This window comes from Martes martes (assembly GCF_963455335.1).
Source record: "Martes martes genome assembly, chromosome: 4".
NCBI lineage: Eukaryota > Metazoa > Chordata > Mammalia > Carnivora > Mustelidae > Martes > Martes martes.
The window spans coordinates 175981871-176007546 of record NC_137891.1 but is presented as its reverse complement, the minus strand read 5'-3'; the positions used below and the strand labels follow the sequence as shown (position 1 = coordinate 176007546).

Sequence of the window (25676 nt, the reverse complement as noted above, 5' to 3'; positions counted from 1 at the left end):
TCTAAGGGTTTATAGATTCCAAAAAGAAAACCTAACTTGTATTCAGCTGGACTCCTATTTAATCATGCACTTGAAATTTATGGACCCATCTTTAGCTTGTTTGCAAGCTTTTTCCTTTGGTAGGAACAGCTGGCTGAGTATGACATAATGTGGTTGCTTACATTATAAGGGGCTCAGAAGAACTGACTGGACTGGAGTTCTGAGGTCAGACTGTGTTCCAAGAAACAGGAAATCCAAGGCAAACAATAAGGGGAATTAACTGGTTCATGGAACCTGGATGTTCAGAGGCAAGCTTCAGGCATGGCTGCATCCAGGGACTCAAGCAATGTTACCCAAGAATCCAGATTCTAAGGAGTGGTTCCATCTTTAGGCCCCACACACTGTTCCTCCCCTCTGCCTCACCCTTAGAACACACCATCCAGGTGGAGAAAGTCTTCCAGGGTAAGCCCAGCAGGACCCACCTGGAGCTACTGGGGGTGGGGATCAATCCCACCCAAACCCCAGGGCTGAAACGGGGAAGGTGGCTGTCCAAGGAAACTGTGGTATTGTTAGGAAGGGGGAATGGATTCCGGGTGGCCAGAGATGACAGCGGAGATCCACTCTGGTCATCAGAAGGGGAGCTGTGGAAAGCCTTAGGAACATCTGCACAGCACTTTATAGTTTGGAAAGTTCCTTCCCTCCCTGGAAGCTGATACTGGAGGCAGAGTGGCGTTTATTATCCCTGCTTCGCAGATGAAGAAACAGCTCTTGACTATTCGGCCGGGACCCTGACTTGTACCCCCGGGCTGCCCCTGCCCATTGCAGCCTCTCCGGGGGAGTTACAAACCGGGAAAGGCTGACCTGGGAGGGAGGAAGCGATTGTGACCAAGCAAAGCCACTCCCCTTATGGAGGCAGCCCAAGGGGAGTTGGCCAGGGGGCGGAGGGAGCAGCCTGACTTCAGGGCCAGCGGTGGGGCAGGGGCTGGGCACACACACCAGGGATATCCCGCAGCACTCCTGCGAGGACTCCAGCGTGCACACAGAGACGGGCAGAACGAGATCACCCGGCATGCTGACATAGGGCTCCCTGTACGGGGGGTAGCTGAGGCCTCAGCTTTTACCACCAGTGGTGCAAGTTGTCCTGGCAGATGGTTGGGATGGGGGCAGTAGCAAGTACACTGGCTGTGGAACCAGCCAGCCCTGGCCTAGATCCCAGCTCTCCCACGCGATGGCTGTGTGACCCTGCTCCTCCCTCCTACTTCCTGAGTCTCAGTGTTGTCTCCTGACCCAGAGCTGATAATTCCCACCTCACAGGATCCTTGGAAGGCGGAATCAAAAGCTCCAGCACATAGTAGGTGGTCCATTAAGAGTCTCCCTTTCCATCTCCATAGTGTCCTGTTCATAGCGGTGTGACCTTGGCCAAGTTACTGAACTTCTCTGTACCATGGGAGCAATGGTGGCACATACGGGAGGGTTGCTGTGCGGGTTAGGCGAGTCAGTGCATGTGAGGCGCCTCGGCACGGGGCCTGGCATGCTCGTTCCGCCCGTTACTACCAGCTAACATTGAGTGTTTAATGTGCCAAGCCCTGGGCATTTATCTCCCGGTTTATTGTATTCTTGTACTTCCAATCCGACAGTGACATAGGCACACACGGTGATGGTCTGCCTGCGACAAGGGAGGATACTGAGGCCCAGAAGGGTGAAGTGACTTGCCCAAGGTCGCAAAACCTGTAAGCCACAGGGACTCTGCTGAGCTGTGCACCCTTGGGTGGGATCCTTGCTTCCGTGGGCTCAGGTTTCCTGTGGGGCGAGGCAGTCTCCCTGCCCTGCCACCTCCTGGGGTCACTGGCAAGTGCACCAGGGGCAGGAGTCTCCACCTCTTGCTGGAAGGTTCTCTGGGAATGTGCGGAACGCGCTTATCCGGGGCCAGCTGCAGCTGGCTATTTCTGGGAACATCCGTGTCCTCCCGGCTCTGACGCCAGCACGGTGTTTGCAAGCCCCCTGGACATGCCACCCAGGGATGCTGCTTGTGTTGGCCGCTCCCCAGCAGGTTACAAGTTAACTGCCTATTTCCCCCATCCCCAGCCGTCTGGCCTCTCTCAGGGCCCACATGGGGGCTGTGGAATGGTGGCTTCCTCTCCCAGGGGAAGGCTGCCAGGGTGCGTGGGTTTGAGGGGGAGGGCGGGGAGTGGGGAGAGCCGGGGTGGTCCAGGGACCTGCTCCAGGACCCCTCGGAATAGGGGTGGGGTGGGTCAGGCTGGAGGCTTGCGTCTAGGCTCACTCACGCCCTCTGACCTCACTCGGTTAAGTCTCCTCGCCTCACCTCTGTTCTGTAAGCGGGGACAAGGCAGAAGCCCTCCTTCTGGGGGCTGAGGTGACATGGGATGGGTGGGTAGGGAGCCCGAGCCCGCTAGTAGCTGCACATGGCCCATTCATCCACAGACACAAAATGACCCACGCTGCAGCTGGGGCCAACGTGGTTCCTTTCCAGGCTCGCTGGCTGCTTAGGGGTTTACACTCGGCCCTGGGAGACAAACATCCAGAAGGAATGTTGAAATCTGGCTGGGCTGTGTGACCTTGGGCAAGGGACTTCAATCTCTCTGTGCTTCTGCTGTGTCACCTGCAGACTGGGGGTAAGAATAGTGCCCACGTGGCAGGTGGTGGGTAGGGAGTAAATGAGTGGATAGAGGTAAAGTGCTTTGAACAATGGCTGGCGCAGAGTAAGGGCTGTGAGTAGGTTTGAGGGCTTTTTTAGAATGGTCTCGGTTTGAATGGTTCTCTTTAGGTGACACAGATCATTAATGTTTGGAATGCCAAGACCCGGGCGCCCACGCTAGGCTCATGGACTGCCTTGTGCTTCTAGTCGCAGCCCCCGCCTTGGAGCTGGCTTCCGTGGAGCCCTGTTCCTGCTGTTGGTGTGCTGTGTGACCCCGGGGAGGCGTGTACCCTCCCTGGGCCTTCCTTTTTGTGTTGTTGATTGGGAGAGCGAGGATGGGACAGTCTGGTGTCCTGGTAGCGGAGGGGCTCCTGCCACAGGGGTGCTGAGTGTCCCCCAAGTACGGGGATGGCGGACACCTTGGAGAGACATGGCACCTGCCTCCCCTGCCCGTCCCTCCCCATGTCCTCTCCGTGGGATGGTGGAAGCCTGTGTGCCCGTAGAGCAGCCATCCCTGACCTCCTCTGCCCAGGCCCTCGGCCATCTCAGGCCCCAGGCACGGATTTCTGGGTCCTTCCATCCCCCCCATCCCCGTGGCAGCTCTCCTCCCACCACTTGGACCTTGACTGGCTTCAGTCCTCTGCCCACAGAGCCAGTTTGTGGCATCCAAACCATCCGGATGCCCTAGGGAGCCCCAGAAAAGCTTTGGCTCCTGAACCCGGTCCTTTGGGGGCCTCTGATTCCAGCTCCGCAGCGTGGCCTCGGGCAAGTGGCAGATGCCTGAGCTTCAGCATCCCTACCTGTTAGATGGACTGGCACGTCCGTGTGCAGGGACACGCAGGACGTGCTCTCGACTAGGCTGAGCTGCGCGAGCAGAGCCCTTTGTGACCGGTCTGGGCTGCCCCCTCTGCCCTCCTGCCAGGGGCACCGCCCGTCTCCGTTATCTCCACGCCCCCCCACCCCATCTTTCCAGCCTGACTTCCTCCCCCTCCATCCATGGAACCTTCCCGGCCGATCCCTGATGTTCTCTCTCTCCCCTTCAAGAGGAAAAGAGCATGTCAGGCTGCGTGGTGGGTTGTTTCCTCCCGCGTGGAGACGTGGAAACCCCTTGACTCAAAGAACTGGACCCTCACTCCCTTTCCCTTCACTAAATAGCACCCCCTCCCGCCACGTTAGCACTCTGCAGCCCGCCTCCGCTGGGGCCTTCCAGACAAGCGGGACTGTGGGAAAGCCCTGAGGGTGACTGGCTGCCTGGCCGAGTGAGCAGAGAACGGCCTGTCCATTTTCCGCTCCAGACCCTCACGTGCCCCTCCCCTTGCCCGTCCTTTGTGTGTCCATCCATCCTCCCCCACCCCTCATCCCCGCAGCCCGCCAGCAGTCAGCCGAACACTTACCATGCCCTGCAGTCTGTTTTAAGCCGGACCATCTGTTAACTCCTACAATCCTTACAACAACCCTGTGGTTTCTCTTGGTCTCCCACTTTGCGGATGAGAAGCCCGAGGCACAGAGGGCTAGTGCTTAGCCCTTAGCTGGTGGTCCTTAGCTACCCAGCTGGAGGGGCGGAGGCAGGGTCTGAGCCCGGTGGCCTGGCGGCAGGGCTCGCTCTTCTGCTGCTGGGCTGCGTCTTCAGCCTCTCACCCCCCTTGACCCCACCACCCTCTCACCCACCTGCCGACACTCCCTGGCAGCCCAGCTGTGCACCTGGCACTGCCAGCCACGGGGCTGCCACCGTCAGCACAGCTCATGCTGTGGTGAAGGGGCCACAACCAGTGGCTCTCTGAGGCTCTGATAGGGGTGACCGTGACCAAGGTCTTGAGCGCCCCAGGTTCTGGGAGCTTGGGGAGGAGACATAACCACTGCCTGGGCTGAGGCAGGGGTGCGGGGCAACTCTGCAGAGCTATCAAGGTGGAGCGATGATGGGAAGGCTTCATGGAGCGGATAGCAGGGAACATTCTAGACTAAGGAACACTGTGTACAGAGATGTTGAGACTGGAAGTGCTCCGGGGACAGCTGGTGTCTCAGCTGAGCCTTAAAGACGCAATGGCTTGGCAGCCGGATGACCCCGTGCTTCCCCGGGCACTCCCACATCTGTTTTCTGCTCATGTGGAGTGCTGTCCGCGGCTGGAGGGCTGAGCCTTGCCCTGTCCCCAGCATCTGGCCAACTGCCCTCTGGGGAAGTCCCTCCTTGGGTCTGACCTGCAGCCCACTCTGGCCACCACACATTCCTTCCTGAGCCCTGCACCCGGAGGTTGCTTCGTGGAAGCCATAAATAAGCCATGTCACTGAATGAATAAAGTCCGGGCCAGCAAGGCTTGCCAGGGACACCAGGCTTGGCTGAGGGAGGGATTCCATGTCCCCTCTCTCTGACCCTGTAGCTGAAATGTTCCTCCCCGGGGAGCTGCTACGGCCCAGTTTGGTGCTCTAGCAGGCCCCCAGCCCCCATCCCGGTCCCCAGCCCGCTGGCCCGCTGGCAGCTCAGGGAACACGAAGCATTTCCTGTGGCCACAGCTCCTTCAAAGAGCCAGGAAGGCCCAGCTTGACAGCCCAGAGGGCGCTGGCTTCCGCCTGTTCCGATTCTGATTGTTCCCTGTGTGTGTCCATGGGAAGGAGGAGCTGGGCAACCGGGGTAAGTCTTTTCTCTCGGCCTCAGTCTTCCCGTCTGGGCAGTTGGGACGGTCTGCACAGCAGTGTTTCCCAAAGTCATCTACTCACAGAATGACTCGGCAGGTCCTGGGGGGAGAATGGGAATTTGGGGGTTGGCGTGTCTCTTTAATCTCCTTTTAAATTTGAATCAGCCACACCCCTTTCTTTCTCTGTGCCCCCTTCACTCAGAACTCATCAGGTCCTCAGCACCTGGCAATACAGGCAGAGTGAGGGCTGTTAGCCCCTTGCTGGAGTTGTATAGATACACAAACATGCACTTTTAATACCTCCCGGTCACCGTAAAGAACACCTCCATCACTGTCATACTTTTCCCAGTCTGTCCCCCTCCCCAGGAAACCACTTGGGAGTAGAACTTACTACCCCCCCCATTCACCCCCAAGTGATTCTTGTGGCCTGGTTTGGGGAAGTCTGCTCAAAGGACCTCCTCAGCCTAGATTTCCCAGGGCTGTGACCTCCAGCTTCCTAAAGGACAAATCACTGCCCTCTGGCCTGGCCAGGTAAGGCCCGGGAGCACGAGGTGACCCTCTTTGGGTCTCCTATTGATTTGGGAGGCTGGAGAGTGGGGGAGACTTAGAGCTGTCCCAGCCCCAGGGAACTGGCAGGGAGGGTCTCTGGGTGAGCTGTGGGGGAGGGAGCCTGGAGCAGGGGTGACCTTCTGGTAGCTTCCTTGAGGGGTCCTGTGCAGGGCATGGTCAGCACCTCCCACTACTGCCCAGGCCTCCCTTCCCTCACCTGGGAAGGGGGACAAATGACCTAGCTCTCTTGCTAACAAGCCTACGGTCAGGTGTGTCCCACTCAGTGTCTGGCACACCACAGGTGCTCTCCCGAGTGGGTGATGGGTGTAGGCTCAGGGGCACAGGGACTGACCCAATGTCTCACAGCTCGGGGGTGGAGAGGGATGCACTGGGGCCTGACCCAAACAGTGCTGGCCTTGTGAGAGCTGGGCCAGATGACTTTACTGATGAGCCTCAGTTTCCCTCTCTGTCATTGGGGCCCATAAACCAATGCTGCCCGTGTCCCTAGTGTGCTGTGCTGGTCTGATGCAGTCTGAATTAAGGGCCTATTGAGAAAGAAAAGGCTTTCATGGAGTCATACCGCTGGATTTCCTATCTTCATGGCGAGCCTAGTAGCCCTTCTGGGACCAGAAAAAGGGGACTACTTGGCATGAGAGGGTAAATGCCTCTTCCCCTGACCTTGAGTGTACCATGGGGTGTGAGGTGTCCCAGGTGGCAGGAGTTGTAGCTGGGAAAGGCCTGGTCTCAAAGGCACACCGCAGGTGGTGTCTGGGCTCTGGTTATGTCTAGTGGCTTCACTTCTCTGAGCCTCTGTTTTCCCGTCTGTTAAGACGGGAACTGTAAGCCCATCCTGGCTTGAGGAGATGTTGTTGGGACCCAAGAGAGATGGATATTCCTTTCCGGAACGGAAAGGGACCTCCAGGCAGGCCGCGGTAGCTCAGCTGCCTCCAGCCTGTGTGTGCGGGCTCTGCGGGCTCTGCGGGGATAGCTGGTGATTTTACTGAAAGCCGCTGTCCTGCAGGGCTGGTGTTCTCCCAGTTCTGGGGCAGTGCAGGGGTGGGGGTGACAGGCTGTTCTGAGCTTCTGTTTCTTTGATCCGGGGATGCTGATGCCCATCATGGGGCCAGACACAGTGGGTGCTGCATAAGAACAGTTCCTCTTATTCTGGACATCCCTTCCTCCTTCTGGCTGATTCAGTGCAATCTCGTTCCCAGGCTTGTAAATGGGGTGGGACAGCCACTGTTGCTGCTTCAAAGGAGTCAAGGATCGTGGCCTTTGCCAGCTGGGGATTCCCTTCCTTCTGTGCTTTTATCCCACGGGGGGACCAGCATGATGGCAGCTGCTTAGTAGGTGCTCTTTTTACGCTGGCTGGTCAAGGATCTCCAAGAGGATAGAGACCGTGTCTATATTGTTCCGCCAACGAATCCTTAGTACCTAGAACAGAGCCAGGTACACAGCTGGCGCTCACTAAACGTTTGGGACTGAAGAATGAATGAACGAAGTTGAATGAATAGGCATCAGGGTAGGGAAGGCCTGGCTTGGGGGGGAGGGGAGCTTCATGGGCGGTTCCCCCACCCCCACCCCTCCCAGTTCATCCTTCCTGGGCTAATCCCCAAAAGATTAACCCCAAGGAACAAAGCCAGGTCACAGCCACTGACCCAGGGCATTGCAGAGAGCATCCAAGGCTAGCCTGCCTGGGTTCGTACACGGTGCTCTGTGGGGCCCTCTCTGCCCCCAAGATGGCGCTTGTGTCCCCCACCCTGGACCTGGTCCTCACAGCCGTCCTCAGCCTCCTCTTCCTGACCCTGGCCTTGAGCCTCCTCTGCTTCTTCACCTGCCGCCTGGCCAGGCCACTCAGGTAGGAGAACTCACCTGGGCCATACTCCCTCCCCTGCCAGCTCTCCCGCCCTAAACTCATTTGGCTACAGTTCGCTCCTGTGGGATAGAAAAGGGGTGGGCGCTGGTCTCTCTTGCCCTCTGTGGTGGGGAAACCAAGGCCCAGAGAGGTTGAGTCAGCCTGGGTTGGAATCACCCTTGGCCACAGACTCGCTAGATCCTTTGCTCAATTTCCTAAAGTGTAAAAGAGGCTAATGACGCCGCTATGAGGGATTAAGAAAGACCACAGATGTCAATACTTAGCACAATGTTCGGTACTACATGAGTGCGCGAGAAATGGTCGTGATTTGTAGCTGTCAGTTGCCCTGGACCTTTTGAGACCCAGCCTTCCAGGACTGGCATTTTGCCTGGCTCCAAGGGGCTCCCATGCCCTCCGCCCCAGGATGCTGAGTCAGTCCTCAGGGCCAAGGCTCAGCCCCCCTGCTCCCTCTCCTGACCTGCCAAGTAGCTGCTCCTTCTCAAGGAGCCAGAGCCCAGTTAGGGCTTCTGCGTACTTGTCATGAGTAATCAGAACACGTAGCTGGGAGCCTGGCAGAGACGGTCTAGCCGGGAGGTGGGAGTCAGTGGGGCTGGCACACACTCGGAGGCTCCGTTCTGAGCTAGTAGAGCGTTGGCAGAGGGTGGTAGGCAGCCGGGGCCCCTGCAGCCCCAGACTGGGCCCCACGGAGCCCATCACCAGGGCTTCGAGAGAGTAGGCTTGGAGCCTCTGGGGGGTGGGGGGGGTGGGGCCAAGAGAGGAGCCAGCAGAGGAGACTCTTGTTTCCGAAGGGTTTCCTAGATTTCAGCCCCCTCTCCTTTTCAGGCGGTGGCAGTGGGAGAAAGCACAAGGAGAAGCCACCTGTCTGTCTCTAGGACAGCGGGGTCTCAAAGTCACATCCTTGGGGCCAAAATTCAGAGCATTCCAGCCTGAATCTTGAGGCTTTTCATCAAGTTAGCATTTACAGAGCTGCCCCTGTGTGCACAGGGTTGGGGATCCAACAATGGGGAAAATGGTGTTTACTCTCCCAGAGCATCAAGCGGACAGAGAAGACAATCAAATAAGAATAATCACGTGGTCTTCAGATCTCCTGGGGCCACTCTTGATCTTTCTTTTTCCTTCTTTCCTTGTTTGTATTGGGCCCAACGGGTAGAGGATTAAGTCCTGTTTCTCGGTACATGGTGAACTATCATGAGCCTTGGTTTTCTCACCTACAGAGGAGAATGTAGCCCCCCTCTGTCCACTGTAGGGCTTCCTAGTGAGAAGTCATGGTGGAAGGCTTCATGAACAGCGACGGGCAGTGCACCGGTCATTTGCCTTCTGTCTGTGTTTGCAGATTGTTTACCTAAGCTCTTAGAGAGCTTCAAATAGAACATACATGCCTACATGCAGAAAAGCGTCCATATTCTACATCATTATAATATACATATATTTCAGATGGAATCCACCCATGGAACTAGTCTACAGACCAGTCCCAAGTCCCCTGTGCCCACTCCAGTCACCACACCCCCAAGTGCAACCTTCTTCTAACCCCTCGCTTTGTCCTTGTACTTTGTATCTTGGGAATTACTCTCTACGTACTCTTGGATCGACTTCCTCCCATCAACCTTAGCTTGGCAAGATCCGTCCATGCTGTTGGGCGGAGTTGTCAATCATTCGTCCTCACTGTTGTGTAGATTTCCGTTCTGGGAACCCACACAGCGTATTTCCATCCTGTTGGAGGTGGAGCCATTCTGAGGCCATGACCGACGGTACTGATGCCAATGTTCTCCTGCTTGTCTTTTGGTGAACACACGTGTGCATTTCTATTGGAGATAGATGGGTCAGAAGGCGGATGTACATTTCAGCTTTGGTAGACGCTCCTAGTTTTCCAAAGGGATTGTACCAATCTGCAGCCCTCAGCAGTGAATGGATACTCTGGTTCTGCCCCATGCACTTGACAACGAGTGCATCTCCCCACACACAAAGGAAGGATTTGGGGGTGATTCTTCCTTTCCCCCACCTCCCTCCTTAGAGCGTTGGCTTTCAATTGATGTCAATATTTACCAATACTGCCAAGCCCTGGAGTATGGACAAACGAGGCAAAGTCCCAGCTCGTAGAGAATCCCAGTGTGGTGAGGGAAATGACCAGAAAAGGATTACTTTCAAAACAGGGACATGCCCACAGTGATGGAGGTTGTATGAAGTTCAGAGGTAGCATCCTGGAATGAGTGGCCATCCAAAAGGCTTCCTAGAAGAGGTGACTTCAGTTTTTAAGCTACTTGGAATAATATTGTGATGTATTGATATTGCTTATCAATTTAATAGCATTCTTTCTGACGTTAGGATTTACTCTAGAAACATTTGAAAAAGGGGCGCCTGGGTGGCTCAGTCAGTTGTGTCTGCCTTCGACTCAGGTCATGATCGCAGGGTCATGGGATCGAGCCCAACATCAGGCTCCCCGCTCAGTGGGGAGTCGCTTCTCCTTCTCCCTCTGCCCCTCCCCCCACCGCTCCTGCTCACTCGCTCTCAATCTCTCTCTCAAATAAATAAAATCTTAAAAAGTTTTTTTTTTTAAAGGTAGAGTAAAAAGAAATCAGAAGTCATACCTCTCAGTAAAGTGCTCGTAGATGTCAGATGTAGCGTTTCCTTTTAGTTCCTTCCTGCCCCACTGCCCCCCATCAAAGAGCCAGGTGGATGTAGAAGGGGCTGGAAAAGCATAAGGGTGCAATTTGGTGCTTTTGGTGAACGTTGAGTGTTTGTGGGTGGGAGGTGCCGGTGAGCCCTCACCTCTGGGCACTGAAATGTAGTGTGTAATTTTCCCTCTTAGATTTATTTATTTGAGGGGGAGAGAGAGAGTGCGCATGTGCGCAGGTGGGCAGGGCCAGGGGCAGAGGGAGAGGTAGAGAGTTCGATCTCCTGACCCTGAGATCCTGACCTGAGGGAAACCAAGGGTCAGACTCTTAACCAGCTGAGCCACCCAGGCATCCCCAGCACACACATTTTTAAGGTTGAATCAAGATAGTGGCAGCGTGGTTTCTTATCTGACACCACACTCAACGGCAGGAAGTGGTACATCACCACCATTGGTACATACACCAAATGGAGTAATCGTTTTTATCTCGGTTTTGGCGGAAATAACATTTTCCTGTGCAACTGTTGCATTTGAAATCTCTCCTCTTCCAGGAACATTTACACACAATAGGGTTAGTACATTTCTCGGCTGCAACTGGGGTTACCAGTTGTGATTCTGATGCATGACCGTAATTTAAAAACTTTCTGATGCCATCGAATACGTGTGGAAAACTTAAAAATATATATAATAAAAAGAAGAGGAAATCATCATTCCTGGTCTTTCTGCCCAGAGAACACCACAGCTAATGTTTTGGTGTATTTCCTTCCTGTGCGTGTGCGTGTGTGTGTGTGTGTGTGTGTGTGTGTAACAGGTTTTTTTTTTAATTATAAAGGTAACATCTCAACACAGAAGAAAATTTGGGAGATGCAGAAAAGACAGTGAAAAGGCAATCAAGTCACTGAAATGTCACCACCCAGAAACGGGCAGTCTTAGCAGCCAGACTTTCTGTGTGTCACTCACTCCCTATAGCTTTTATATCTCACTGCAAATGCCAAGTTCTAGAAGAGAATGTGGCAAGTGCAGTTGTCCCTTTAAGAAAGGGTGGACTCTGTTTTGTCTCTGATGGGCTCGGGACCCGGGTCATTAAAAGGCAGTAGACTAGTCAGAATTGGGAGCAGGAGCAGCCTTACCTGGGAGCTCGTTGGAAATGAACTCAGGAGTTTGGGCAAGGGCAGGTGGACCCTGGGCCCATTCCTCTAAGAGATTCTGGTGCATGCTGCAGTTTGGGGAGCATTACACAGGAAGACCAAACTCTGGGTTCCGGGTTCCAGATGGAGTAGAGGTGGGGGTTCACCTGGGAAATGGGGAAGGAACCGCTTTGCAGGGTGGAGTTCATTATATTTACATGACTGCGTGATTAAGCTTCCGGAGGGAGGGACTGCCTGGGTCGGAGCCCCACGCCAAGCCCCATGCAAGGCCGGTGATCAGTGCTCAACAAATAAGGAATGAATTAGGAAATGTGTAAGTGAATGGACGAATGAATTCCAGAGCTGTAGCTCACGTGGGTTTTTTTTCCCTTTAATTTCTAGGATCGGCACATCAATTAACATCTGACCACTGCCAGCCCATCCCCTCCCACCCACGTTGATCATACCTCTGGGCTGGAGAGAAAGCCGGTCTTGGAGAGGGCACCATGATTTCTCCCTTCTTAGTGCTGGCCATTGGCACCTGCCTTACCAACTCCTTGGTGCCAGGTAAGCTGGAGGACCGGGCAGAAGGGCGGGGAACCCCAGTGCGGGTGGGACAGGAGGAGGGTGATGTCTCTGTTCAGGGTCATAGAACTATTCAAAGGCTTTAACAGCTGGAAACACGTGTTCCCAGAGCAGGAGATCCCAGCTCTGCTGTTGCACATGCTACTGTTAGGCCACTCTCTTTCTCTTTAGATGATCCTGTTCCTTAATGGGGGTATAGACTATGCCAAGTCTTGGAATGTTACGTCTCCTGTTGGTTTTGTCTACCTTAACACTCTCCCATGGTGATAACATTCCCTTGTGGTCTAAATTTTCTGGTGAAATCGACATTAGTTTTGTTTCGTTTTTTTCTTTCTTTTTTTTTTTTTTAAGATTTTATTTCTTTGATAGAGAAGGAGAGATCACAAGTAGGCAGAGAGGCAGGCAGAGAGGGGTGCGGGGGAAGCAGGCTCCGCGCTGAGCAGAGAGCCCGATGAGGGGCTCGATTCCACGACCCCGAGCTCATGACCTGAGCCGAAGGCAGAGGCTTAACCCACTGAGCCACCCAGGCGCCCCTCGTTTTTTTGTTTCTTATTGGAGACTCACACGGAAGTGTTTCTGATTCTCCAACACATTCTAGACAGGTTGTTTATGTTAACTCTTCAGTTTCCGGTTCTCACGCTGTAAATTCAGACCTCCGCGGAGACTGGGCCTCCTTTCGGAGTGGCGCTCACGGTTCTCAAGACTCGCTTTTCCGCATCCCTTCTGGAGTAACACATGCGCATTATCAACCTAGATCTGTATCCGATCTGACCCCTCGGCACCCAGCCCCGGCCCCAGCAGGAGAGGGGAGCCCCCCCGGGAGCCCCCCCCCCCCCGGCTCAGTCTGTCCCGTGGAAGTTCTCTTCCTGACCGGTGGAGACAGTAATTCCTCCTCCTTAGGGCCGTTGTGGGAATCACGCAGTATAGTCAGTGCTAGGCAGGGAGTGAGTGCTCTTGGGAAGAATATTTTCAACAGGTGGGGAAATTGGGGTGCAGGGAAGGGACTGACTGGTGCTCCCCCCCCCGCCCTGTGACACAGCCCGTCAGGGCTGGGGATGGAACCAGAGCTGCCAGAGTCTCAGGCCGTCGCCCCCATTTGCGATCCCATGATGCCTTTCAGTGTGGATCCTTGGGGACCTGCAGTCACTCTGTGGGACCACGTCCCCGCTTTCTCAACACACAGCCCGCCTGAGTAAAAGGTAGACAGAGGGATGAAAGGAAAAGATGGACAGGCAACAACTTGAGAAATCTTCAGATATTCAGCAGTTGAACGTCTTTTGTGTTTGTTCCCTTTTAGCCGTTCTGATGGGTGTGTAGTGGTGTTACATGGTCTCCTCTTTTTATTTTATTTTTTGATTTCTTATTTTTTATTTTCTTAAAGATTTTCTTTCTTTTGTTTGTTTGTTTTTTTTTTAAAGATTTTATTTATTTATTTGACAGACGGAGATCACAGGTAGGCAGAGAGGCAGGCAGAGAGAAAGGGGGAAGCAGGCTCCCTGCTGAGCAGAGAGCCCTATTCGGGGCTCGATCCCAGGACTCTGGGATCACGACCAGAGCCGAAGGCAGAGACTTTAACCCACTGAGCCACCCAGGTGCCCCAGATTTTATTTATTTCTTTGAGAGAGAGAGAGCGCACGAGAGGGAAGAGGTCAGAGGGAGAAGCAGACTCCCCGCTGAACAGGAAATCCCATGTGGGACTCGATCCCAAGACTCCAGGATCATAACCTGAGCTGAAGGCAGTTGCTTAACCAATTGAGCCACCCAGGCCCCCTCTTTTTTTAAATTATAAACTTATAAATTATAACTTATAGTAAAGTGCACCAATTCAAAATGTATCGCTTTGTGGGTTTTTATACATATTTTATGCCCACGCAACCACCACCCAGATGAAGAGAGAACATTTCCAGTCATGGGACAGAAAGGGCTTTCGTATGCACTCCCCAACCAAGCCCGCCCCTCCACCCCCAAGCCAAAGGAGGTGACCTAGACTTACTCCTGCCACCATACATGAATTGAGCCTGTTTGGAACTTCATGTACACGGAACTGTACAGTATGTACTGATAAGTACTCTTCCCCTAGCATTATATTCTGAGCATTTGTGCGTGTCCTGTAATGTTCTCTAGAAACAATGGCCTCCTGATACACTGTTGTCCAAGGCCGTGATTGCTGAGGCCATTCCTCTGACAATGAAGTCAGTTTCACATGCACCAAACCCTTTTCAGGGTCAGGCCCTGGGGGTGGCGCTGGTGGAAAAGACAAGGGCACTCACCAGTCTTTGCGGGTCTCACAGGGAGCATCCAAAACTGGGAGCCTGGCAGAGTGGGATCAGAGCTGGAATCAAGAAGAAGGAATGGGGGCAGGGCAGGCTGATGTCAGCCCAGCCCCTGTGGTTGGGTGGGGGGGAGGGGGGATCTGCCTGGATGTTGGGGCTAGGGGAGGGAGGGGCCAGTAAATCAAGACCACCCGATAGCACCCAAATGGCCCGGGAAGCTCCTTAACCCAGGCCTTGCCACTGTGGTAGGTGTGGAGGAAAGCAGAAGGAGATGGGAGCCAGCCCTGGTCAAAGCCACCGGTTCTGTCATTTGTTGAGTCTTGAGCTCAATCCTAAAACTGCTTCTAGAAAACTGCAACTCCCATTTTCCTGGGGGCAGAAGCTCAGGTGGTGGGAATTTGCCTCAAGGTACACAGCTGGATGGGAGGACTGAGGCTCCCTAGACTCCAGCGGGGGTGGGGGGCGGGGGGGCAGGGGGGTCTCTTCCCCCTTGAGTCAGCAGAGCCCTTCAGAAGAGTGGTGGCCCTGGAGGCTGGGGGCCCCGGGGCGGGGCGGGATGGGGCACTGACAAGTCCCCGTGGCCTCTGCTGGGAGGAACAAGGGATTCCAGGTCTGGTGTGGAATTATTCCTCGGGGTGCGGGATGGTGATCTCCTAGGGGTCCAGTACACCATTTATTGAACCTGTCCACACAGTGACCTTGAGAGGAATCTACATAAATAAATGCATTTGAGGGCGCCTGGGTGGCTCAGTTGGTTAAGCAACTGCCTTCGGCTCAGGTCATGATCCTGGAGTCCCGGGATCAAGTCCCACATAGGGCTCCCAGCTCCATGGGGAGTCTGCTTCTCCCGCTGATCTCTCTCCTCTCATGCTCTCTCTCTCATTCTCTCTCTCTCTCAAATAAATAAATAAAATCTTAAAAAAAAATGCATTTAACAGGAAAGGAAATAGGGAGGTGTGACCTGCCCCATGGGGGTCCTTGGCACAGGTGTGGTTGTCACTGAGGTCTGTCAGGAACTGCCCCTGTGTTCTTTCCATTGAAGGATTGACTGCTGGATGGGGGGGGGAGCGGGGGGGAGGGATGGGGGAGAGGAGCGTTCCTGGTTCCCAGTTTTTCTCAAGACCAGGGACACAGAACACCCTCCTCTTTGCTAATTTCTCCTAACAGGGGTGACATTGTGTGTGGCTGCTTTAAATCCGATTCGTTAAACAAAGGGCAATCTTGCTTTCCAGTACTGCAGTCAATGCTATTGCTAACTCAGGTTTCTGCTGCCTTTAATGACTAAGCCAGGCAGAGTTTATAATTGATGGCTGGATACCTCTGGGGACTCCTTCAGGTGAAAGTAGTTTGTTTTCTTGAACAGATTAAACATTACCCTCCTAATTGTGCTTGCACAATTCATTTGCTGCCTTAGCAGAATGTCTCTCTACTGGGTGGAAGGAAACAGACGGGTTCTGGGGAGCGGAGCCAGAGCTGTGCGGCCCTGGGCACATTGATGGGCGTCTCTGAGCCTTGGGCTGACCTAAGTCTACAGACCACACAGTGGCTGGTGGAGGCAGACAGTCCCGGCTCCCTCCACCAAGTCCAGACAGCCTTGCCCTCAGGCACGAGAAATTGGGGTATCCATAATGTCTGGGGATGGAAAGCTGCCCCCTACCCTTGCCAGATAACTCTGTCTCTCTGTCTCTGCAGAGAAAGAGAAAGACCCCAAGTATTGGAGAGACCAAGCTCAGCAGACCCTGAAGTACGCCCTCAGGCTTCAAAATCTCAACACCAACGTGGCTAGGAATGTCATCATGTTCCTGGGAGATGGTGAGACCGGTGGGGGTGTGGGGGGTACGAGGACACAGCTGGGTGCAGGCACCTCCGTAGGGGCCCAGGGAGCCAGGCTGCGGTGGAGGAGGCTGAGTTGAAGAGGCTGGGGCCCGGGGAGGGGGGGATATTTAAAGGGATGGGGGAGGGGACAGGCTGTGGACCCAGGAGGTCTGTCTGATCTGCCAGGCAGTTCCTGAGGATCTGGGGAAGGGTGAGAGAAAGGGGCCACAGAGTCAAATTTGTAGAGCCCCGTGCTCTGGTGCCCACCCCCCAGCCAGCCTTGGCCCCAAACTAGAGAAGGGCAGGTGGTGCCGGAGGTGGAGGGGCAGGGAGCCCGAGACACTGAGTCCCCCCTTCCCCTGCCGCAGGGATGGGTGTCTCCACGGTGACAGCCGCCCGCATTCTCAAGGGTCAGCTGCACCATTACTCCGGGGAGGAGACCAGGCTGGAGATGGACAAGTTCCCCTACGTGGCCCTCTCCAAGGTGAGCTCCAGCCTCACAGGCCCAGGCCTCCCACTTCTCAGCTTGGCTGCACCGAGGAAGGGCAGGGCAATCGGGCCTGTGGGCGAGGCAGTCAGCCCTCCTGGGTTCTCTTGGCCCCATGGTGCAGGGAGGATAGCAACAGCTGCTTGCCAAGACTTGATCTTGAGGGTTGTAGTCATTGGTTTAAAAATCGACGGAAGTATAACCCGTACGGGGAAAGTGCATGTGCCCCAGCGGGCGGCTTGCGTTATCGCAGACTGTGCCTGTCTGTAGAGCCAGCGTCCAGGCTAAGAAACTGAACATGACAGCAACCACCAGGCCCCCCAGCTCTCCCCCAATCCCTTGTCCCCCCTGACCCCCTTCTGACTTCCAACACCACCGCAGAGCTGTTCTGCTTCGTCCTTGCTGTCCAGGGAATCCCGTGGCTTATGTGCTTCTGCACTGGTCCTATTGCGTTCATTCCCTCCCCAGGGGCCTCCGGGTGAATTCGATTAGTGACGGCAGCTCTTGTTGTTGGGGTCTCTGGTGGGGGCAGCGGGGGCGGCAGTGGGGATGTTAATGTAATCAAGGTCCTCTGGACATCATGGGTCAGGCCTGGGACTCACTTCTGGGGCAATGGCAGGAGCCAGGATGCAGCTCTCAGCTTGGTGGGGAAGGCAGGCAGGCACACAGCTTCAGGGTCTCAATTAGAGGTTTTCCCCATTCTAGATCCTGCTCCCCCCGTCTTTTCCTCCCTTTGCCCCAGCCTCCCCCATGTCACTTTTTCAAGAACACCCCTCTCCCTTTCCCATCTCTAGGACTCACCTGCCTCCCTTGCCCCCTTGCTGGCTCCCATAGCCCCAGACCCGGAGGGAGGCCTGAGTGACCCAGCCCCACCCCCCTGCACGTTGGAGGGTTGCATTCGCCCCTTCCCGCCACCCTGGCTGCCAGGGCATGGGGTGTGGGGGCAGAAAGCAAGGGGCTAAGTGATACTTTGGCTCTGGGGGGACCTTGGGATGTAGCAGGGCTTCGCTAAGGGCACAGGAGGTCTCTCTGTCTCCATCATGCTCCAGTCCTCATGGTGTGAGTGGGGGTGAGGTGGAGGCCGGCAGCAAGGCCTGGCCAATTCCTGACCCTCCTTTTTCCCACCTGCAGACGTACAACACCAATGCTCAGGTCCCTGACAGCGCAGGCACGGCTACTGCCTACTTGTGTGGAGTGAAGGCCAATGAGGGCACCGTGGGGGTGAGCGCAGCGACCCAGCGTACCCAGTGCAACACGACTCAGGGGAACGAGGTCACCTCCATCCTGCGCTGGGCCAAGGATGCCGGTGAGTCGGGTTGTGGTAGGCAGTGGGGCCCAGCTCTATGACTGGTCTGGGCCTCGGTCTGCCCCACTGGGGAATGGGGAGAGAACAGAGAAAGATGCTCTCCAGGGCTCTTCCAGCTCATGGCTGGGAACCTAGGAGATATTTGTGGAATCCCGTCCATGAGCAGGAAGGCAGATGTGGGTTCCTGTCCCAGCTCATTTCCCTGAGTCTATTTATTTGACGATAAAATGGGCATGAAAACATCGCCGCCTCATAGGTATGGTGAGGTAAGGTGAAGAACGTAGAACGGAGCCTGGCGCTGGCCCCGTGGGAGATCAGTGTCTGCTTGTCCCTTCCTCCCTTGGAAGTGGGGGCTCTTCTCCCACTTGGTGTCCCGGGAACTTTGGAGTCAGGGTATGAGATCGACTGACAAGGTGACAGAGCCACACCACCTGAGAGCCCTTAGGAGGGCCCCTGTGTTCTTGCAGGGCACCCGGGGTGGGGGGCTTCCTGTAGGAGGGGCTTCTGCAGGGTGCGTGATGGAGGGGAGGACCCCGGCCCAGGTGCTTACAGCTCAAGGGCCGTCAAGGGGGGAGGGCCACAGAGGCAAAGTCCGAGCTGTGCTGTGGGGGTCTTCGGAAGCCCACCGTTCCCCCCACCAATTCCCATAGGACTGGGTGGGGGGGGGAGACTGAGGCCCAGGCAGTCAGTGGAACGGAATGGGAGGCCAGTCTTTAGTCGGGAGAGGGAAGAAGATGGAGCGCCCCATCCCCAGACGACGCCAACCGTCCTCTCCCACACCCCAGGCAAATCTGTGGGCATTGTGACCACCACGAGAGTGAACCACGCCACCCCCAGTGCCGCCTACGCCCACTCTGCAGACCGGGACTGGTACTCAGACAACGAGATGCCCCCGGAGGCCCTGAGCCAGGGCTGCAAGGACATTGCCTACCAGCTCATGCACAACGTCAGGGACATCGAGGCGAGTTTGTGGGTGCAGGCCGCTCTGGGACGGGCAGGTTTGTGAGGCGGGGCCTCTGACGGGCCTCTGGCCTCTGCTGGCTCAGGAGAAGCGGCCGGCCTGGCGCCCCACACACCTGGGAGGCTCCCAGCCCATTAGGGGATTTGCGGTCGGGGCAGGGAAGCCCTGGAGGCTCTCTTCTCGGTGGGGCTGAGGGCTAAGCCCCGGGGTGGCTGCCACCACACCCCAAGAATCAGGCGCCCAAGGATTATCCTGTAAGTGGGGATCTGGCACTGCTCCACCAGCGCCCCCTCGCCCACCCGCCCCCCCACGTGGGGAGGTAGGGGTGACCCATGGCCATCTGAGGGTTGTACCTGTCCTGCATGTGCCCTTGGGCACAGAAAGCCACAGGTTGGAGCCCCCGACCGGGAAGTCCGGAGCAGAGGCGGTGTGGGCAGTGGTTAGCACGAGCACTCATGGTTCAGCTTCCCGGCTGCCAGCCCTTGTCCCACCGCCTGCTGGCTGTGTGGCCCGTGGGTCAGTTAACCTCCGTAGCTTTTTTTTTTTTTTTAAGATTTTATTTAATTAATTTATTTATTTGACAGAGGTAGATCACAAGTAGGCTGAGAGGCAGGTAGAGAGAGAAAGGAGGAAGCAGGCTCCCTGCTGAGCAGAGAGCCCCATGCGGGGCTCGATCCTGGATCGTGACCTGAACCAAAGGCAGAGGCTTTAACCCACTGAACCACCCAGGCGCCCCTCCATAGCTTCCTTTTGAGGGCTTGTTGGTGACTTGTGGCTCCCTCGTCAGCCCATTGCAAGATCCAGATAAAATAAGCCCTTAGAGTTTAGTAAGGCCCGACACCTCGTGGGTTTTCAGAAGGTGGTGGCATTCTGCACAAGCCCCACAGGCCTGCCCCGAATCCCGGCTTCACCACCCCAGGCCAGCATGTGTGTACAAGTGTGAACACATGGCCCAGGTACTGTCCCCTTGGTTCTCGGGGGGTTCCCTGCTCTGGCCTTAACTGAGGACCTCCGGCTTATTCCTTTATTAGGCTCTTCTTACCCATGCCTGGGGTCTGGAGAGGGCGCGAGGGGATGTTAGCTCCCCAAAACTAAAATGTGGGTTCAGTGGGGCTCAGAGAAAGCCCGCAGGCCCCACTTATCCCTCACCTGTTTCTACCACCACCAGACAAACGGTCTGGCTCCCAGACCCACCCTCTGTCCCCCATGCACCACCCAATTTCCAAGGCCCCTCTCCCCACCCATGACTTCCCTTTTCCAGGCAGTGGATTGAGCACCCCCTTTCAGGACAAACAGTCCTAGCAACCCGTCCTCGTGAGCACAGATCTGAGGCCAAGCCTCTGTCCTGACCTTGCCTCCACTTGACGCACATCCTGGGGCAAGTTGCTTCCCCTTCCCGAGCCTCAGTTTCCCCACCTGTGCAACAAGCATAGGGCGCCCCACCTGCCCCCTCCCAGGGCCGCTGGAGGCCGAGATGAGGTCATGGATGTGAGAACATTTGTTGTACAAGCGCAGGGTGTAATTACGGGGCTGCTTCTCGGGGAGATGTGCCAGGAACAGCCGGAGAGGGGGACAGGAGCTTAGGGAAGCCTTCTCCATGGGGCGAGGGTGGATGGGGGTCCTCGGGTCACTGGGGAACATGCCGGGGCATGAGTGAGGGGGTGGGCCGGAGTGAAGGCTGCCCCCCTTGCTCTCATTCTTTCCCACTTTGCCCTTCCATCCTCTCCTGCATCTCCACCGTCCCAAAGCCCCCCAGCCCCAGGCTGCACATGAAACACAACTCCTGGTGTCCGCCCTGAAAATAAATATCTTTTACTAAAAAAAAAAAGGAAAGAAAGAAAGAAAGACACAAACCCAAACCCCAAAGCCAAACAGCAAGTCTGTTATTTGGGAGTTTAATGAGCGTGTGAAGTCCCTGCTGGGGCTGGAAATGATGAGGCTCCCGGCATAGAAGATTGGGGGCTTCATTTTCCACTCTGAAAATGCCAAGGGGTCAGGTTCTGTGGGAACGGGGGTGGGGAGCCGGGGGCCGGTGACCCAGGGTCCCCTCTCCCTCCCCTCAGAGCCCGCCCTGCCCCCAGAGCTCCTGGCTGGGGCCGGCCGTGAGGAACTTGCCTCTTTGGAAATACTCTGGTGTCCTCTGCTTCTGCCAGAGAGAACACCTTCCCCTGGGCCGCCCCCGGGTGCTGGGACCACACTGTAATGCTGTATTAACGCATTTCCCTCTGCGGCTGTCCTGCCGGTGGGTGTTGCTTCCATCTTACAGATGAGGAAACTGAGGCTCAGAGAGGTGAAGTGACAGGCCCTTGGTCCGTAAGTGACAGAGTCGGAGTCAGACCCAAGTCTAACTTCCAAGCCCATGCCCTTTCCAGTTCCCTATGACCCAGGCTGGCCCTGGGCGCCTTCCCCACGTCCGCTATCTGCCCGGACTCCTGGGTTCTTGGGAAGAAATGAAACGGAAGGGAGACCTCGGAGCCTAGGAAATGCCAGGCCTGGGACGGTGGATCTGAGGCCAGCCAGAGCCGGGCTCTGCTCTCCCAAGGTGTCCAGGGGCGGCGGCCTGGCCTGACGCCCGCGGTGACAGGAGGACACCGGTGTGGCGGTCACCGCAGGCGGCGACTGTTATGCTCTTGGCCCCATTTTAAAAATAGTCAGGACTTCAAACATGGACTCCCAAGGAAAACAAACAGTCCCGCGTCCGTCCGCCCACGCACACCAGCCGTGGTGAGTAAAATTAGCCTGGCGGGGACTACACAGACGTGAGCGCTGGCCGTTGTTTGCCCAGGCTCCCGGCCGGGCGGCCCCGAGACCTCCCTGGCAGCGGCCTCTTGCCTGCGGCATGCTGCTTCCCACTGAGGAGAGGAGGCTCTTGGCCTCCCCGTCCTCAGCTCTGCAGATGGACCAGGGCCCCTGCGCTGAAGTGAGGGAGCCCTGGGTTCAAATCCTGGCTAAGGCCGTGTGGCCTTAGGGGGGAAAAATCCCCTACCTGTTTCCATTTCTTTAGTTGCAAAATGGGGAGTCAGGTTCCCTTGCAGCGTTGGTAATGAAGTTGATTAAGATAACATATCGGGGGGCACCTGGGTGGCTCAGAGGGTTAAGCCTCTGCCTTCGGCTCGGGTCATGATCTCAGGGTCCTGGGATCGAGCCCCGCGTTGGGCTCTCTGCTCAGCAGGGAGCCTGTTTCCCCCTCTCTCTATGCCTGCCTCTCTGCCTACTTGTGATCTCTCTCTCTGTGTCAAATAAATAAATAAAATCTTTAAAAAAAAAAAAAGATAACATATCGGAAGTGTTTAGTGCCTGACATGCCATCAGCGCTCCGTAGACAGTGTTACTCTTAAGCGAGCAGGAGCAGAGTCAGGCTTCTGGAAAGCTAGGTAGGAGAAGTTATCAGTACCTCCAACATTCCACACAGATGCCCCAAACCATGGTCCTCATATGTTCATGATTTCATCTCCCCAAGAGGAAAAGCAGAGGCTCAGGGTGGGCAGTGTAGACCGAAACCAAGACTCTCCGAGTTGGAGAAGCGTCCACAGTATCCCCAGCGCCTCCAGGAGCCCAGCTCTTGAGGCTTGGAACCCTGGGGTACTGATGGCTCCTGTCCCCTATAGGTGATCATGGGGGGTGGCCGGAAGTACATGTTCCCCAAGAATAAAACCGACGTGGAGTATGAGACGGATGAGAAGTCCAGGGGCACAAGGCTGGACGGCCTGAACCTCATAGACATCTGGAAGAGCTTCAAACCAAGACACAAGGTAACCTGTCCCGGGGCCCCGTGGCCACAGGGCTGGCTTGTGCTGGGAGGGGCTGGGTCCCGTCTCTCTGAGTCTCGATTTGTTTCCTCCTCTGTGGGGAGGGGGTCGTCATTCTTACCTTGATGGGCCCAAATGGTCTAAGAGACACGTGAATGACACTTAGCAGGTGATCAATCAGTTCCTCCCTCCAGGGGCGGGCACCCAGGGGAGCTAACCGGGCAGTGAGGACGGTGGCCATGGCAGCACCTGCATGGACATTCAAGCCCCTTGAGCCCCCACTGTGTGCAGGGCCCCTCGCTGGGCATGAATTCCAAAGGATGAATCAGATGGGCAAGGAATTGTGGATCACTGTGTGCTTGGATGGCGAAGGGCCCAGGAGCTACGGGAACCCGGAGGGGACAGACCACAAGGGAGGGGCTGACCAGCCCTGAGCAGGAGGAGGGGGAGGAGGGTTAGGGGAGTGCTCGAGCCATGAGGGGAGGTGGAAGCCCTCCATCGTGACTTGGCTTTGGCCCCCGCGGTGAGGGCACGTGCTGGGGAAGAAAGGCTGGAGCCCTGGCAGGGCCCGAGTGCTGGCTCCCTGGAGTGGCTGTGGCAGCCGCTGGGCCTGGGGCAGATGGGGTCTGGAAATGACTGTGGTCAGGACTGAAGACAGTGGGGAGCAGCCTGGGATCCACTTTGATGTCACTCTGGGGTTGGGTTTCTGAGGGTTCCAGGACTGGCCCCCGGGGGTGGGGTGGGGGCCTTGTGGGATGGGGCTGGGCCAAAAGCAAGGTGGGGGCAGGGGCCTGAGGATGGCCCCCACAGGGTGGATGAGGGCGGGACTGAGCCAATTTGAACCCTTCCCATTGGTCTGAGTCAGCCCCGGCCAGGCCGGAGCCCCTTCCTGGCCCAAGCCAGAGAGATCCTGCTCCTCCCAGCCTCAGTTTCTCTACGTGGAACATGGGACCAGGGTTTAACCCTTCTAGCCTGGGCAGGTGCTTAACCCTGGAGCTCAGTGTAGACTCTAAGAGGGAGAGATTGGACCCTTCTAGAGTCAGACTCCCCTTTACCACCGAGTGGCTCTGCCATCTTTGTCTGCAAAATGGGAATAAGTACTTTCCTCATAGGGCCGATGTGAGTGACCGAATGAGGTAACACAGGGGAACCAGCTCAGCGAAGCGGGGCACTTCCTCAGCCTTCCCGCCCTCCCCATAACAGCCCCTGAGGCTCCAGAACCACAGATCCTGGTCATTGCCCAGAGAAAGCAAGGGGCTGTCCTGAGGATGCACAGCCGATTCCCGGCTCTACTGTGGCCCCCAGCCCAGCCGCTGAGTGGTGCCCTCTCCGGATAAGTCAGCCAGCTTCCTCCGGTGGCCTCTGTCCTAGGGCAGCCACACTTCCTCACCCTCTCCGATGGGGTCACTGGTGCAGAGCTAGGGCTTCACTTCCTCCTTGGCTGTCCACAACTTCCATCATACACCCAGTGCTTAGCTCCTGATGGACACTCCAGGCCCCTGGTGACCTGTATCTTCCTCTTCTTGCCTCTATGATCCATCCCTGCTGTTTGAAACTCTCCTTCCTGACCCCAGGTGATCACTGGCTTCTTGTCCTCCAGGGTCCCATGAGGACATCACCTCCACTAGGAGGCCCTCCCTGTTGCTGCCTCAGGGCTCACAGTGCCTCCTGGTCTCTCCATTCTCATTCCCCTGCATTAGAATTGTTTGTTTGTCATTTCTTGAAGGCAGATGATAGAGCCTTAAGGAGGGATTAGTAAAGGGCTGAAGGAAATAAATATATTCCCTAGACCCCGAGACCAGCTGAGGTCAGTCCTCCCAACCCCCCAGCCCCCATGTGGCTGACAAAGGCCCTTCCTCCTAGCACTCTCACTACGTCTGGAACCGCACCGAACTCCTGAGCCTTGACCCCTACACTGTGGACTATCTCTTGGGTAAGTTGGGGGGGGGGGTGGGTGGGGAGGGGAGAGGTGGGATGGAAGACACCCAGCTGGGTGCCCTGGGGCTGGGGCTGTGAGTCCAGCACCTGGGGGGGCCAAGGCCCTAGCCTTCCCCCTACTTAGGGACCTTTGCTCTCAGGCTCTAGGACCTGGGAGAGGTGTGGAAGGTGTTCTGGTTCATAGAATTGGGCCTGAAATCTGCTGCCTATGCAGAGTGAGTGGTTCCGTTGAGCACAAAGGGAAACAGAAGCTCAGGTTGGGGAGGAGACTGGGATATGCCCCTCAGCCCAGTAGCATCACGGCCCAGGTAAATCTGACCCCTGGCTGGGGCAGGAGGCCTGGAGCCAGCCCTGCTGTGTGGCCTGGGCAGAAGCCCACCAGGCTGTCTCTGCTGGTTTGACTGGAGGTCCTCCCCCAGGGAGTGGGGAGCACGGAAGAGGCCCTGGCTTGGTGGAATGAGGCCCTGAGCCCTGCCATGCCAACACCTGGGTCCCCTGTCCCACCTGGCTGTTGTGCCCAGAGAGTGGTGGCAAAATCTGCAAACCTTTCCCAAGGGGCACAGCCCCTAGGTCCTGGGTGTGTCATTGAAGGTTATGGGTTCAAAGCTGGGCACCTTGGAGGGTCCCCCAGACACACACACAACACACACACACACACACACACACACACACACACACACACACACACTGCTTGCCTGGGTCACACGACAAACACCCTATGCCACACACAGGCTGTGGAGAGCTGTGTAAGTTCCCACGTAGCACAACAGGCCCCCTCATGGACCTTAGAGCCTGAGTGCTGGGTTCAGATCCCCCTCTACCACCTATAAGCTGTGCAACCTTGGGCAAGTGATTTCTCCTCTCTGCGCCTCAGTTTTCTCTTCTGTAAAGTAGGAATGATGACTATTCTGTAAGATGGGGCAAATGACCTCAGGGTTGTTATGAGCACACAAGAGCCAATGCCTTGTGTAAGTTACTTGTTATCTCCAAACAAATTATCTCCAAACTGTTTAAAAGAAGAGTAAACTGAAAAATAAAATAAATGAAAAATAAGTAAAAAAAATAACAAAAATAAACATTTATGACTACACACAGTTTCTTGGGGTCAGGAATTTCGAGCAGCTTAGCTGGGTC

General features: G+C 55.9%; 1 protein-coding gene across 5 annotated transcripts in view; it reads left to right on the top strand.

Moving 5' to 3' along the window:
• ALPL (alkaline phosphatase, biomineralization associated) overlaps positions 1-25676 on the top strand; it is a 56468-nt gene that overhangs the window by 25199 nt on the left and 5593 nt on the right. The window contains exons 1-8 of one of the 5 annotated variants that reach the window (XM_080800481.1): positions 1254-1330; positions 11831-11995; positions 15979-16098; positions 16470-16585; positions 17720-17894; positions 18680-18855; positions 22464-22607; positions 24468-24537. In XM_080800481.1, coding sequence (XP_080656607.1) covers positions 11935-11995; positions 15979-16098; positions 16470-16585; positions 17720-17894; positions 18680-18855; positions 22464-22607; positions 24468-24537 — 862 coding nt within the window. In that variant the 5' untranslated portion in view covers positions 1254-1330; positions 11831-11934. Of the gene's footprint in view, positions 1-1253; positions 1331-1626; positions 1710-4952; positions 5262-11830; positions 11996-15978; positions 16099-16469; positions 16586-17719; positions 17895-18679; positions 18856-22463; positions 22608-24467; positions 24538-25676 lie in introns of those variants that run through there. The other 4 variants (XM_080800483.1, XM_080800482.1, XM_080800480.1 and 1 more) reach the window with 4 other exon arrangements.